The sequence below is a fragment of the Seriola dumerili genome, unplaced genomic scaffold (genome assembly GCF_002260705.1).
Source record: "Seriola dumerili isolate Sdu_G_001 unplaced genomic scaffold, Sdu_1.0 BDQW01000822.1, whole genome shotgun sequence".
NCBI classification, from domain to species: domain Eukaryota; kingdom Metazoa; phylum Chordata; class Actinopteri; order Carangiformes; family Carangidae; genus Seriola; species Seriola dumerili.
In genome coordinates this window covers 1,943,390-1,958,458 of record NW_019175077.1, presented here as the reverse complement: position 1 = coordinate 1,958,458, position 15,069 = coordinate 1,943,390, and the positions used below count along the sequence as shown (strand labels likewise).

At 38.8% G+C, this 15,069-nt stretch overlaps 1 protein-coding gene across 1 annotated transcript in view; it reads left to right on the top strand.

The window, feature by feature from the left end:
* LOC111237263 (catenin delta-2-like) overlaps positions 1 to 15,069 on the top strand; it is a 250,031-nt gene that overhangs the window by 199,513 nt on the left and 35,449 nt on the right. Inside the window, exons 16-18 of the mRNA XM_022766288.1 lie at positions 5,276 to 5,393; positions 7,740 to 7,922; positions 11,831 to 12,004. Coding sequence (XP_022622009.1) covers positions 5,276 to 5,393; positions 7,740 to 7,922; positions 11,831 to 12,004 — 475 coding nt within the window. The remainder of the gene's footprint in view (positions 1 to 5,275; positions 5,394 to 7,739; positions 7,923 to 11,830; positions 12,005 to 15,069) is intronic.

Here is a 15,069-nt window from a genome sequence, read left to right as displayed (position 1 = left end):
ACTTATAAGGTTGTATTTGTTAATGAGAACAAAGATGTAATTTACAGTAATAACACAAGAATATATTGTATGTACACACACATATATAGATGTTTATATATTCACATGAAATACTGTATTGAATCACTAATTTAACCAAATAAGATATGACAAGTACAGCAACAGCTATTTTGCTCCACCTAGCTCCAGAGGAACTATAGTGTGAACAGAAAGAGGACTGAGCCTCCATCAGTGCTGAAGCGGACCATAAAGAGAACTGAGTCCTCTTTCAAATGAACACAATGCAAAAATGCAACTGAGTCTCTTTTCTGTTGGTCCACTTTAAAGGACTGAGTTTGGTTTGTTTAAAAAGGACTATATGTGAAAATGGCCTAATATCCTGTCGCTTCTTCTTTCCCTCTGAGTCATCATTTTACAATTTAATATAAAAAATCACAACACAGTCTTTGTTTTTAATTTATGTGTTTGGTAATTTTGTCAGATGACGCCACGATTATAAAATCTGAATTTTTGCAGCAGCAGAGCAGCATCTTGGAAATAGCTTGAAAGTTAACGGGTAGTCTTAATGGACCACATTTCAATCACTATTTCAAACTTTTTCCATTGTCTGACAACAGAAACAGAAGACTGTGTAAATGAGAACAGCTTTATTGAAAATTTGTCTATATTAAAATACTGTATATGTGAGCACAGAGCGTAGGAGAGAAGTAAACATAAAGAACTGAACCTGGCTGACGCTAGGCAGAATGCAAATAGATGCAGTTCAGCCATATACTAGGTTTTGGCCTACCCTTTTTTAACATTAGATTGGGTCCCTTAGTGATAAACTGATCCATTTTCAGAAGCAGCACAGAAATTAATACTGACACACTCATGCAGTTATAAAATCACATTCAGCTGTTCATGGACAACAGTTATAGTCCTTCAATATAGCCAACAGAATATGTAGTTAATAACCTTAAAACCTCTTCGTACTCATCCACTAAAGTGAACCTACCTCCCCTGAGCAATGTTTTTCCACTCTACAACTGTTACTACACTTATAGTGGCAATATTGTTTAGTAAAATAGTTTTACAGGACATCACTATCTCTTTCCATTGCCATTATTCAACTGAATTGAGAAGAATTGATGCTGACTGTGACTATGTTGAGAAAATATATTGAGTCATTATAACAATGAGGTCTTAAGAATGCATGTCTACATTTGTACATTTGTACATTTGTACATAGACAAACACACACACTACACTATGCTTGTTATGGCTCTCAACTTGATTTCTGTAATCTACAGCATGATGCACACAGACACATTCTACACTTCCAAACATTTCTTGCTTTTATATTTCATTGTATACTATTTTTGATCAGAAGTTTGACAGGGAATTTCTACTGCTGTAATTGGAAAATTAACTTCCAAAAAGAAAGCTCTGTATGAAATTCTGTTTCATCTGTCTGTTTTTGTCTTTATAGTACCAAGGAAATGCAAAGTATATTCTATATCACTCATATTTCTGAATTTACCAAAATCATACATCATCATAATGTATCCATGTACTCACTCCAGTGCAATCATTGATATGCTTTAGTCAATGGATAATGTTAAGTGACCTTAAATAATTCAGGTGTATCTGTCTATTCTTTTCTTGTGCAGACTGTAGTTGATATATGCATCAGTGAACATTATGTCTTCTTAAAGGCAGTTTTGTAAATCATTTTATATTATACTTTCATTCTGCATATATTTGTATGTATAGTCAAATTAAAGGAAAAACCAACATAAAGTGTCTAAGCAAGGTGTTATTCCACGACGTGCCACCAGAACAGCTTCAATGCTTTTTGACAAGAGTCTGAACTCTACTGGAAGGATGAACACCATTCTTCCAAAAGATGTTTCCTCATTTGGTGCTTTGATGATGATGGTGGAGAGCACTGTCTAACACATCGGTCCAAAATCTCCCATAGTTGTTGAACTGGTGATTGTGAAGGGAAACTACCCATGCACAGCCATTATTAGTGTTCAGGTGCTGGTTGTTCGCGGGAAAGACTAAAGTATAAATCAAACTAGAAAATTCCAGGGAAATTTTGAGTGCCATGGGGGCTACTGCCGGGATGAGTACATGATTTATTTCCAGTGTTCAAAAGTCACCCTGATCATATTCTGGTTTTGAGAAATGTCTTGATATAAAAGACTCTGATATAAAACAATGTCAGATCCCTCCATCATGTATTATGTGGGAAATATCTCATATTCTGTGTTGTTTTTTTTAAGTTCAACAACTATGGGACAACTATATCAAAAAGCATTGAAGCTGTTCTGGTGGCACGTCGTGGAACAACACCTTGCTTAGACACTTGTTGGTTTTTCCTTTAATTTGACTATACATACAACTCAAAATTTCCCTGGAATTTTCTACTTTAAGACCTAACATGCGGCTAATGTAAAGCTAGCGGAGCTTGGAGAGTTGGTTATCTGGTTGCTAGGCACGCACACACGCACACAGGTCAGGAGCTGCCGTTGCCATGGCAATGTGAAAATCTGCCCAGAATTTGGCTTCTACATGGCTTAAAACAATTGCAAATTATGAGAAAACCGTTACTTCTTTTCAAAAACCGAAAACACCGTGACAGACACTGAAGCCAGAAGTTTCTTACAGTCTCTATTTTATTCAGATATTCCTTAAAATGAGTGAGTAAGCTCAGTGCGAAGACAGAGTGAGATTCTTTTGAAAAAAAAAGACGATTACATTAGGTGTCAATGAGAGTGAGACAGGTATTGCTGCCGGACTCGGCACCCCCGTTTAAATTTTGTGCAGACCCTGCCTGTCAAAGTTGCATTTTATGAATCTCAACAACTATGTCTACATTTTCAGAAAGAATTATTTGTCTCCTTTTTACGGTTTGGCCGTGAGCTCGAGTTAAAAATAAAAATAAAGGTTATTTTTTACTGCTTCACGCACTCTAGCCAACTGACGCTGTCACTCTAACTTTGAAGAAAAAGTGATTTCCACTCCTCCTTTGAGTGCTCATAGTTTGAAAAGTTTACATGTTATGTAAAAACAGTTGCTGTGTTTTGGAGAGAGCAGAAGTTTTCCTCCGTTTTATAGTTTGAATCACATTTCTACGTGCAAGTATGAGAGAGCTGGGTGACTCAGAAAAAAGATGAAATTTTGTAGAAAAAAGGTGAAATTTTGTGGGTTTTTAAAGAAAATTCCAATGCATTCCTAATGCATTATTTATTCCCAGTATTTTGGAAATAACTTTGGGAAAAATTGGAATTTTAACACCAAAAGTCATAGCACCTCTTTCAGGATCAAGACGCACGTTTTGATGTATATATTACTGGGGTTTTCTCAAAGGTGCGGGACGAGTTACGCGCCAAAATTTGGCGGAAGAATAATAATAAGCCCGAAGGAATATTAATAGATGCCTCGGAGCTGAGCACCCGTGGCACTAACAATGCATTTCACCTGCGGCTTCTTCAGGTTCACTCTCTATAATTACAAGAGCATTCACAGGTGTGATAGAGCCATACATGTAGCTCATATGACCAGTCATCATTGCCTTCATTTTGTCATTATTCAGGTTTTCAACATTTTTGTCTAAACACTTAATCACCCTCACTCAGGAAAGAACTATAATGTAAAAGAATTCATCAGTCTTTCTATACATGTCATCTATATCTTGAAATGCCCACGTGGCTTGTATGTAGGCCAAACTAAGAACAGTCTCAAATTGGGAGTTGCTGAGTATAAGGCTGACATTAGAAATGGAAACATGGATTATGCCATGCCAGACACTACAAAGAGAAAAACCATTGGTCAGCTACTTCCCTAAAATTTATTGGCATTGAAAAAGTACACCCCGGTCCAAGAGGGGGTCATCTGATTAATCAGCTTTTAAGAAAGCAAGCATTTTGGGTTCATGAAATAAACACAATTGAACCCTATGGACTTAATGAAACACAAGATTTGAGTTCTTTTTTGTGTGGTGAACATTCTCACTTATATCTCTCTCCACAAGTTATTTGGACCCTTAGGTGAGCTGTTAAGTCCCTTGACATCCGTCCCCGTTTAATGATGTAGAGGGACAGCTGCAGGACCTACAGTCTACCTGTGTAAATAATTGGACCTTTTTTCTTGCAGTTAGTATGTATAGTCAGTTCTTATTTTTGTTAATTCTGTGTAAAACTATTTAACATTTGTAACTGTAGGATTATGATGATGGTCAAATGATGTACATATATGGACTTATCACACCTGTGTACGCTCTTATAATTATACAGAGTGAGCCCAAAGAAGCTGCAGGTGAAATGTGCTGTTCACTCTCAGTAAAAGTCTTCTCAGTGTGCGGTGGTTAAGTTTGATTTATGCCGTAGTATAAGATTCACATCATTTTCATACACATCAAACCATTCAGTGACCGGTTGTGACAGATGGATGGGAGGACTGTCATCCTGTTTCTCCACTAATTTTTCAGGTTTCTTCTTTAATTTGTTACCATCTGTATATTAGACTGAAAGTGTTGTTATTATGGACTGAGCTCCAACAGGGGATGTATAAGGGAAACACAATATTCAGTCTAGCTTGTGCTATATATCCCAGTGCCATATCTATTTTATTGAGACAGACAAAGGAGTCAGTGTCTGGTACTGAGCATGTCTGTATCATAGACAGCTACACGTTGAAACCCAAACAAATCCAACTCAACACCACCCACCTGTAACTCTAGTTCAATTAAAATTCTATTCATTTTTTCCTTGCATCATATTGGCAGAGCTACTAATAATAAATGGAACAATATTGTCAAACTATCAAAGCAGCGTTGGTGTGAATGTTGGCTCTGAAGTTCAGGCACCAACTGCCTCACTAAAGTGGCTTTTTTTTTCCTTTCCCTTTTCCTTTTTATTTTTTTTATTTTTTTGGACTCAAGTCAAGTGCTTTAAATTGAAGCGAGCCTTCGGGGCATAGATTGAGATGTATCCAGAATTTTAATGCTCCCTTTTCAATTGTTTAGTTTAGGGAGAGCTGCCAGGTTTCCCAGTATCTGTCTCTCACTTGCTCTCTGTCTCTCTCTCTGCCTCTGTCTCTCTACATCTCTCGTAACAAGCTTTCTTTTTTCTTTCATCTGTTCTGTCTTATCTTCCCTCCTCACCAACTCTCTTTCTTTCTCCATTTGTTTTCTCTTTTTTATTTGGCAAACACACAGGCACATACTTTCGCACATATAAACACTCACACACACACACTGACAGTAATCTTTGTGTGTGTGTTGCAGGAATGTAAGCTCCGCAGGTGAGGAGGCAAGACGAAGGATGCGGGAGTGTGATGGCCTGACAGATGCTCTGCTCTACGTCATCCAGACATCTCTGGGAAGCAGTGAGATCGACAGCAAGGTGTGTGTGTGTGTGTGTGTGTGAGAGAGAGAGAGAGAGAGAGAGAGAGAGAGAGAGAGAGAACCTGTAAACATTTCAGGTTGTGTTTATTTAATGTGGATGACTGTGTCAACATAAATTCATTCATGCTTTTACATGCTTTATTAAAACCACACTAGGCAAAATTATCACACAGTTAATTTGTATTTTCATATAAAATCACCATGTCAGGCTGCAAGAGAGGAAAGTGTCTCATTCCATCTTTTGTAGACAGAAAAACTCAAAATCTTCTCAGTGCACAGGAGGTGAAAAAAAAACAATGGCTCAACCTCACTCACTGCCAACAGCAGCCACAAGAAAGAAGAATTTTAGTTTTCAAGAAGCGTTCAATTCACTTCAGCTCATGTTTTATTTAGGGCAAATTAAACCCTCAAATTTAAAGTGTTGTGGCACTTCTTGCTGCCAATTTAGCTCTGCTAGTAGTCAAACTTGAGTGGCTTTATGTTCACTTTGTGTTTTTCTGTGTGAGGACATGTTCATGTTGGTGTACAGTGTATACAGCATGTGTGTTCATGACACACTATGTGTGGGCCAGTCAATACTACATTAACAGTGTTATGGATGACTGACTTCTCAAGGTCTCCCTGTCTCCCAGCCTTTCTAAATGGCCATCCTTAATCACTGTTTAACCGCCCGCCCCTCTCCACCATCTGACTGCAGTCACCAGAGGAGTGCTCAGTAACAAAGACTGATTGGCAGGTGAACCAGCAAGTGGTCACAGTTGCAGTGGTGATCACATTAGCCACATGCTCATTTTGTATTCTGTATGGCTTTTTGCCTTTTCTTCTTCTTTTTTGCTCATCTTCTTTGCACAGACATGCTCCTCCTTACACTGTTTGCTCATCTGTTGGCAGACTGATGTGATCCATCATTAAAAATACTAGAAAGTAGATCTTGAGGAGTGAACAATATATGATAAATACTGTATATATTAGCTCTACTTCACCAATACTTATTCATATATTTTAAAAAAGGTGTAGTTATAACATTGGTCTCTTAGAACAAGAAAGCAGAAATTACTAAGAAACACAAGCTTGGGTTGTTCAAATAATATTATAATGGATTATAATAGACCATCTCGTGTGCCAATGCAGTTGTATAAGCAGTTTTGTCTCCATTATTGGCCTCACAAAAATTCCCCTCACCCTCATTCTATGGATTTTTCAGGACTTGGCTCTGTCCTCTCTGCTTTTCATGTTCACACATCCAGAGAGAAATGCACAATGTCAGAGAAATATTCACCATGTGAAATGTTACAATAATGTTTTATAGCTGATTGTCCCATTGGACACATTTCTGAATCCCTTCCTAGTTGTGGGGCTGCTGTTCTGTAAGTGACACCAACCTCTGACCTTCCTGTGGAGAAGTACCATGTAATCATTTTGAAACTGAAATCAAGAACCTTTTTATTCCTTAAACCATGCAAGCGGAAAGAATAGGGTACGGAATAAGTGTGAAATAACAGACCGAAATACAAAATGTCACAGCAAATTGTAAATAAAATGCAACTTCTCCTACATCATTCTATAACAGCATGTGAATATAATTTCAGACATGACTGCAGCTCACTGGAGTGAGACATTGTTTTGTTTGTTGCGTCTCTCGAGGCTGTTCGATTACACTCCTTAGTTGCTTTTGTATAAACTAACGGTCAGACAGAGAGATTGATGATTCGTCTTTGTTAATTTCCACTCCGTTGACTCGATGACTCCCCCTTTTCAGTGATAGTAAACACACATGCGCGCACATCCAAGTACACACTTAAGAATAGACAACATGCACTGTAAGAATTGTTTCCTCTCATTCAGAAACACACGTACAAACATACTCATACAGTATGTTCCCAGGCTGGTGGGTTCATCTCTAAACTTGGTGTTTAATGGGGTGTGATACGATACATTGGGCTTGTCATTTTTCCTCATTTACCTGAATTTCTTCTAATCTCATTTGAAAGTCAGAGCTAACAAAATACAAAAGCATATTACCTATAAGATTATCTTTCTTCTCTCCTCTTTCTCTCTTTCTGTCTTCCGCTCTCTCCATCTGTCTGGCTCGTGGGTGGGGGTGGAAGGCTTGTAGTGTAAAAGTGTGAGAGTGGGTGTTTTTATTAGCATGCTTTGACTTTGACTTTGTGCTGTGTTTTCATGCGAGATGTTTCATTAAATGGCATCAAACACAAATCTCCTGCCCCAGCTTTCACACTTTATTCATTTATATCTCTTTTTTCATCTCCTCTTCCTTCTTCCCACCCTCTCTTCCTCCTTCCTCACTTCATTTTTCATCTCTCCCATCTCATTTCATCTCCAGACTGTAGAGAACTGTGTTTGCATTCTGAGGAACCTATCGTACCGCTTGGCTGCCGAGACGTCCCAGGGCCAGCAGGGGGGGTTGGAGGAGCTGGATAGCCTGCTGTGTGATGCCAACGGTCGTGATGGAGAAAGCTCGGGCTGTTGGGGCAAGAAGAAGAAGAAAAAGAAGGGAGCTGACCAGGTAATGAAGGAGAATAGATAGATGGATGGATGGATGGATGGATGGAGCAGGCGAAACTTTTACCTAGTTTTGTTTTTTGAAAAACCAACATGTATGAGTGTTGGGGCACCACATGCATCCAAAACAGCTTTAGTGAAGTGTGGTACTTTATTGGATGGATGAACACCATTCTTCTAAAATTTTTGGTGTTTAGATGAAAGTGAGAGTACTGTGTGATACAATCTCTCTCAATAGAGTTGAGATTTGGTGAATGTGAAGACCACAGTATGTGATATCACAAGATATCATATGAAAACCATTGAGTGACCCCTCATCCCCTGTATGGATGTACTGTATGTGCACTCTTTATGTTTCTCCAGTTGTTTATTAAAATTTTTACTTTCATTTTCCCTCATCTGTGTATATACACATGGGTGCAAAGAGTAAAGAGGTCAGCTTTCATGATGAAACAGGAATGAAGCATGAGTGGTTCAAGCAGCCTTGCCTTCAACAGGGACATGTGTGGTAAATAATGGAAAACAGGGATGAAAATCACAGATCACAGAGTATTGCGAAAGCTGTGTTGAAAAGGCTTCATTTATAATTTATTGGCTCATAAGCCACATTTTTTTGATAATCACATAGCACTTTTTAACCCCAACTTTTCTCATAAAAGCATCATGATTCTCTTTTTACTCCCTCCTCCATGCTGTCTATTCTTTCATGCTTTTTTCAGGCTGTGAAGATAGAGGTGGACTTTTCCCCCCTCATGTTTTCATGACATGAGATGCATACCTTACCAGCATGCAGCATTCTTAGACTAGGTTGTGAGTGTGTATGTTAGAATTGTCCATGGGCCCAATCCAAATTGATAATTGAGACCCAAATTGATATATTTTTGATCCAACAAAAATGCTCTTGTATATTTTATTTGCAATGCATGACATTCATGGATGATCATTGGCACAGTCAGAAAGAGAAAGAAAGAAATTGACAAATTGTTATTGAATTACATTTGGAAATAACCAAACCTGTCTCTGGTCAAGCCAGAAAGGGACTTGAAGCTGATCTGAAACCAAGTAATGTGTCAGAACCCATCAGGTTCATGTCAGATAACACCTGTCTTTTTGCCTTAACTGTATACATGCTCTATATAAGCCTGGATTGAGGTATAGGCAGTAAAGCATAGCTTTATACAGACAGATAGCAACTAGACTGAACTCAGAGGTATTTGCCACAAATATGAGAGTAAGGGGTAGTGGTAAAAAAAGAGAGACAAGCAGACGATGTGAGAAGAAACCAGGCAAGAGAGAGAGACGGATAGGCAAGGAGAGAAAAGACTGTAATGTAGTAATTATTTAGGTTCAGACAGCAAGGCCAAGCATAAATACTCCCAATCGACTGGAAGACATACACACATTTTCTTTCTATCAGGGGTATTCAATGGAATTCAGTTTTGGTAGATATTCAGCAGTCTCTTATATGTCTCTTATATACACTGCTCAAAAAATTAAGAGAATACTTAATCATGACAGTACAACACCAAGTCAGTTAAACTTCAGGGATATCAATCTGTCCATTTAGGAAGCACAAGTGAATGTGGATCAATTTCACCTGCTTTGGTGCAAATGAAAGTGACAACAGGTGCAATGGAGAGGCAAAAGCAAGACAATCCCCAAAAAGGGGGGTTCTCTCCTTATCCTTCCTGACTGTTTTGCCAGCATCCTTGTCACTACTGGTAGCATGAGGCAGAACCTGCAGCCCAATCAGGTTGCACAGGAAGTCCAGCTCCTCCAAGATGGCACATCCATACGTGCAGTCGCAAGGTTTGCTGTGTCTCCCAGCACAGTCTCAAGAGCATGGAGGAGATACCAGGAGACCGGCCGTTACATGAGGAAAGCTGGACAGAGCTGTAGAAGGGCATCAACCCAGCAACAGGACCAGTACCTGCTCTTTTGTGCGAGGAGGAACAGGAGGAGCACTGCCAAAGCCCTACAAAATTACCTCCACCAGGCTACTGGTGTGCATGTTCCTGACCAAACTATAAGAAACGGACTCCATGAGGGTGGCATGAGGGCCCATCATCGTCTAGTGGTACCTGTGCTAACACAGCACCGTGCAGCTCGAATGGCATTCGCCCGAGAACACCAGAATTGGCAGATCGGCCATTGGCACCCCGTTCTCTTCATAGATGAGAGCAGGTTCACACTGAGCACATGTGACAGGCATGAAGTCTGGAGTGTGTATATTTCTTTTCCTCTTTTTATTTTTTAAAGAGCTTCTAGTGTTGTAAATGGGAAACAGTGTTTAAATCCAGCTATCTCACCAGATAACTACTTTCCTGGCATTGGTAAACAGAGCAGGTGTAACCCAGCGAGTAGATCAGTTTTTCCATAGAAGAATATGTAGAGCTTAAAGCTCTGAGAATTTAGCAGTTTTAGTGTTTTACAATTCTTAACCACGCAGATACAGGATAGAAAAAAAGATATATCAGTCAAAGAGACAGTAAGGAATTCACATTTTATAATAAAAAGCTTGAAAGCTGCGTATGAAATTGTTTCTGGTACTGAAACAAATACAATTGAACATGTTTGATTTATTACTTAATTTTCAGAGAATTTTAGATACGCTAATGAAAATTATACATTCATATTTAGTATTTAGGATGTCTCTAGGCAACCAAAAGTAGAAGCAGTTGATGCCCCTTGTTGTAGTACCTCTACAGACTTCAAACTATAAGAATGCTTTGATTTTATGATCAGAGAATCTATGTATAGATAAAAACATGCACGCATGCGCACACATTCCACAGCACCTCTCTCAAGACACACACTAGCCTAGTTTACCTTGAGACAAGGCGAAGAGGAGGGGAAGCAGTAGAGCGAAAACGAGAGGGTCGATAGGGAAGAGGAAAAAATGAGAACTGGAGTGAGGAGGATGGAAATAGAATAAGTAAATAGGGAGAGAGGAGTATATGGAGAGGTAGGCAAACAAGAAAGAAAGGGAGAAACAAATCAAAAAAAGAGGTAGAGAAAGAAGCAACAAGTGAGAAAAGTGGGGCAAGATATAAATCACAAGCAGCAGAGAAAAGAGAGGAGAGACGTAGAAATAAAAGAGAAGAGAGAGATGGCTGTGGGTTCATGCTCACATAAAAGCAGTGTGGGCATGTCACTCAATAAACAAGTTCAAACATCAGGAGGAGAGGGGGAGGATGGAGGTAAAGGAAGAAGTGGGGTGTGGCGCTTTAGCTTTCCTGCTCAAAGCAAAAGTAGGAGTGAAATATTGTCTCATAGTCTCTCTTTCAAATGCGTCTCTTTTCTGTTTATGCTTTGTCCTTTCCTCTCCATCACCACTTTCCTACATAACAGGTGTACAGGGAGTGATTTACACTCTCTCACTGTCTTTGACATTTTAATAGGTTGGGGTGTATATTGTGGAGAAGTAGTTTGCTGTCAGACACACATGCAATCATTGTGACATAACACAAGCACTTAGACACGAGAATATACAGTATACTTATCCACAGATATCTTTCATGAATATTGCAGGTGTGGAATCAGATCATATGGTAAAAGCAAATGGGAAGAGTAGGAAAAATGAATGAACAGTGTTCTCTGCCCCTTCAAAACGTGTTTAAAGTGTTTTAAGAGTAACTGCTCACCCGCTTGTTTTAGCTGACCTACGGTGCTTTAAATTTTCGCCTTTCTGCAGTAATGTACAGGTGTAATCCTGAACATTGTGACATCACACATAAGCCTATGAAACTGTGCTTTTCAGCCTGGTGTTATTCCGTAAGCGAAGTACAAAGCTGTGTAAATGCAAAAAATTGTTATTATTGAAAAAGAGTTTACAATGTTCACTCAGCTATCTCATCATGACAAGGAGTTAACATAAAAAATCTGTCCCAATCTGTCTCCTATCTCCCACAGTGGGATGGTGTGGGCCCTTTTCCAGACACAGCAGAGCCTCCCAAAGGGGTTCAGATGCTGTGGCACCCTACCATCGTCAAGCCCTACCTCACCCTGCTGTCTGAATGCTCAAATCCCGACACCCTGGAGGGAGCAGCTGGGGCTCTACAGAACCTGGCCGCAGGCAGTTGGAAGGTAACAGCTTGATTTAAAAAGGTTTCCAAACTGTTTATCTTCTTATTTATCTTTTTTTTCTCCAATGTTTATTTATCAAATCTCAAATAAACAAATACAAGTAGAAATAAAGGTCTTTTTCCTGTTCCAACCCCAAATGTCATCTGAAAAGTTAAAATCTAGGTCCTGTTTAGTTCTGATAGTCGACAAGGGGGAGCAGTTTAAGTTTGAAATGAAAGAATACACACCTGAGATCGATCCTTTTACGGTAGGGTTTAAAGACAAAAATATGTCAATAGGGTTGTGAGGCAGGTTTTCCTGGACACAAAATGTCTGACTTGTAGGTAGCTGAAAAACTGGGTCCTGGATATGCTAAATTTATCTGTTAATTGAGCAATAGATGCAAAACATTTATTGATTGAGGTTTTAAAAGCATTTTGAGCCCTTATTATGCCAAGACTGTAATCAGCCATCAAGAGTGGAGTTAGCAAAGAAATGGATGGCTGCAATGGGATTATGAAGAGAGGGAGCTTAAAAAAATGTTTTTCTGAAACTGAGTTCAAATTCACAGGGATGACTGATAACTGGGTGGCCTTTTGGTATGTCTGAGGCAAGGCCAAGTGCTGCAGTCAGAATGGCATGCACTAGCATCCATAGAGATCCAGGCTGGACATTAAGGTTCCAGATGAAAATGCATCCAGTAGGACGAGCAACAAGGGTCTTGAAGAAAAGACATTGAAAGACAATGAAAAAGATAAAGAAACTCAGGCAGAAGTGTTATTTTAACAGAGTTTATTCGCCCACTGAGAGAATGATGACCATTTGGCAAAGAGCTGTTTTGCTTGGTCCAGTAAAACAGAGTTTCATCTCCGTTTGTAACTGTAAAATTGACTGAAAAGTTTAAACGATTCTAGGGTGGTTGGCAGAGAATTGGCAGGCTTAGAGAGATAAAGAAGCAAGTCATCAGCATACAATGAAACTTTATACCCCCCCGTATCGCAATAACGAACATTCATAATAACAAAGGCTGAAGGGATGTATATATTAATACAATCAAAGACATGAAACATGAACCAAAACTAAATCTTTTAGAAGTCCATAAAAAGACAACTCCAGTCTCCTCAATCAAGTGCCTTCTTTGTGTCCATAGAGAAAAGGCATTCAGACTTATAAGGTTTATATGAGTATAAGATATTAAAGACATTAAATAACCAACAAATATTTAAGAATGAGTGCTTATATTTTTATGAATCCAGTTTAATGGGGTTGGCCTTTCAGACACAGCCGGCAGACCAGTGGTGTAACTTCAGCACTTAGCCATGTGGCATTCGGCTGACCTATGGTGTAATTTCATCATTCAGTCAGTCAGTCAGTCATTCAATCCATCAGTCAGCATGGTTGCGGTCCAGCCAAAAACAGTTGAAATCCCCTCAGAGAATTAACAAGTGAGAGATAAAATCAGGGAGCAGAGAGAAACAAATGTTAAAAACGAAAACATCATCCGACGTAGGGGCATACAAATTAGCCAGAGGCACAGTCTTGCTGAAGAGTTTTCCCAAGACAATAATAAAATGCCTGCTTTTATCTGAGATAGTATTGGATGGTTAAAATGGTATAATCCCATCAGTGAGAATAGCTGTTCCCCTAGCCTTGGCCCCAAACTGAGAATGAAAAAGCTGCCCTCACCATCAATTGCCCAGACGCCACGGATCAGCATTACGCAGGCCTCTTGAGGAAAGGCCACACTCAGGATGATTTAGTCCCTTGCTATTAAAGCTAATAAAATTGAGATTACCACTCATACAGATGTATAAAGGGTCTGTAAGAACTGAAAAGGCAGCAAAGCCTCACTGTGCTTCTAACAGGGGATGAAACAAAGATAAACAATAAAACAGAATAAACAAATTGCAAAGGAAAAATGCAAGGACAGAAAGGCAAAAAATGAAACAGAGAAAAAAACGTATAACAGAACCAATGGCCATCTTAACGCTCCTCCCATGTCCCACCCTTCTATTCCACATCGTTCCCTCCCTGTTTCCAAACCACAGTAATGCTAAAAAAAAACAGCAAAATCCACTGTATTTGAAAAGTAAAGACCAAAATCAACCCTGTTATAAGGGATTTACAGGGGTCTAGAGCATGTCACCCTACAGAGCAATAAACAGTGAAAAAAAGTTTTAACAAATTCATTGTGCAATTGTTCCAAGTAGGTTGTTAAATGTAAAACAAAAAGGGATCATAGGAAATGAAAGAAAGAAAGAAACATTCCTCATATTCCAAGAACAGACCTGAAACATAAATATCATAGAAGCCAGGAGTATAATAATGAAAATATACTGTTAACCTCATTCAAAGCAAATTTACAAAGTGCTATTATGAATTATTTCTCAGGCACTGATGTTTGGAACTTAGAGTGTGTGACTGACTTTGGTGCTTTTATACTCATTTTACTTTTTACTTTTAGGTTTATTTTTTTGTGCTTTAATATGCATTTCATGGGCCATTTTTTTGTGAAAGGAAGGGATTCCACAGATAAAACAGCTTATTCACATTGTACAAAGGACAAATTACTTGTGTGTGTGTGTGTGTGTGTGTGTGTGTGTGTGTGTGTGTGTGTGTGTGTGTGTGTGTGTGTACATATACATGAATGTTTGCATGCAATTGTGTGTTAATTTGTGTAGGCTACCTATCTGATGACTAAGTCATAGACACTTAATTGCAGCAATACTTGAGAAGTGTTCTGCTTCCTGACCCTTAGTAAATGTGGTCCATTCACAGGAATGGATTTAGCACAAAACATCATGCTGATTTGTCTTCTGTTTACAGAAAAGTAATGTGGTAAGGATAGATTTTCTGTGAGAGATGATAATTTTACAGGATGGGTAAATGTAAATCAGAATCTGAATAACCTTTCAGAGTAATAAATGTAATTTCATGGCAGGCAAATATCCATTGAAATGGATTTATGGCAGGTTAGGTGTTTTCACAAGCATTTTTTTAGACTGGATCATCTGGTTAAAGTTCAGTTCAGGTTTTATATAAATTTAAAGGCTTATCTGGTTGAATTAAATGCCACCGTGCAGTGG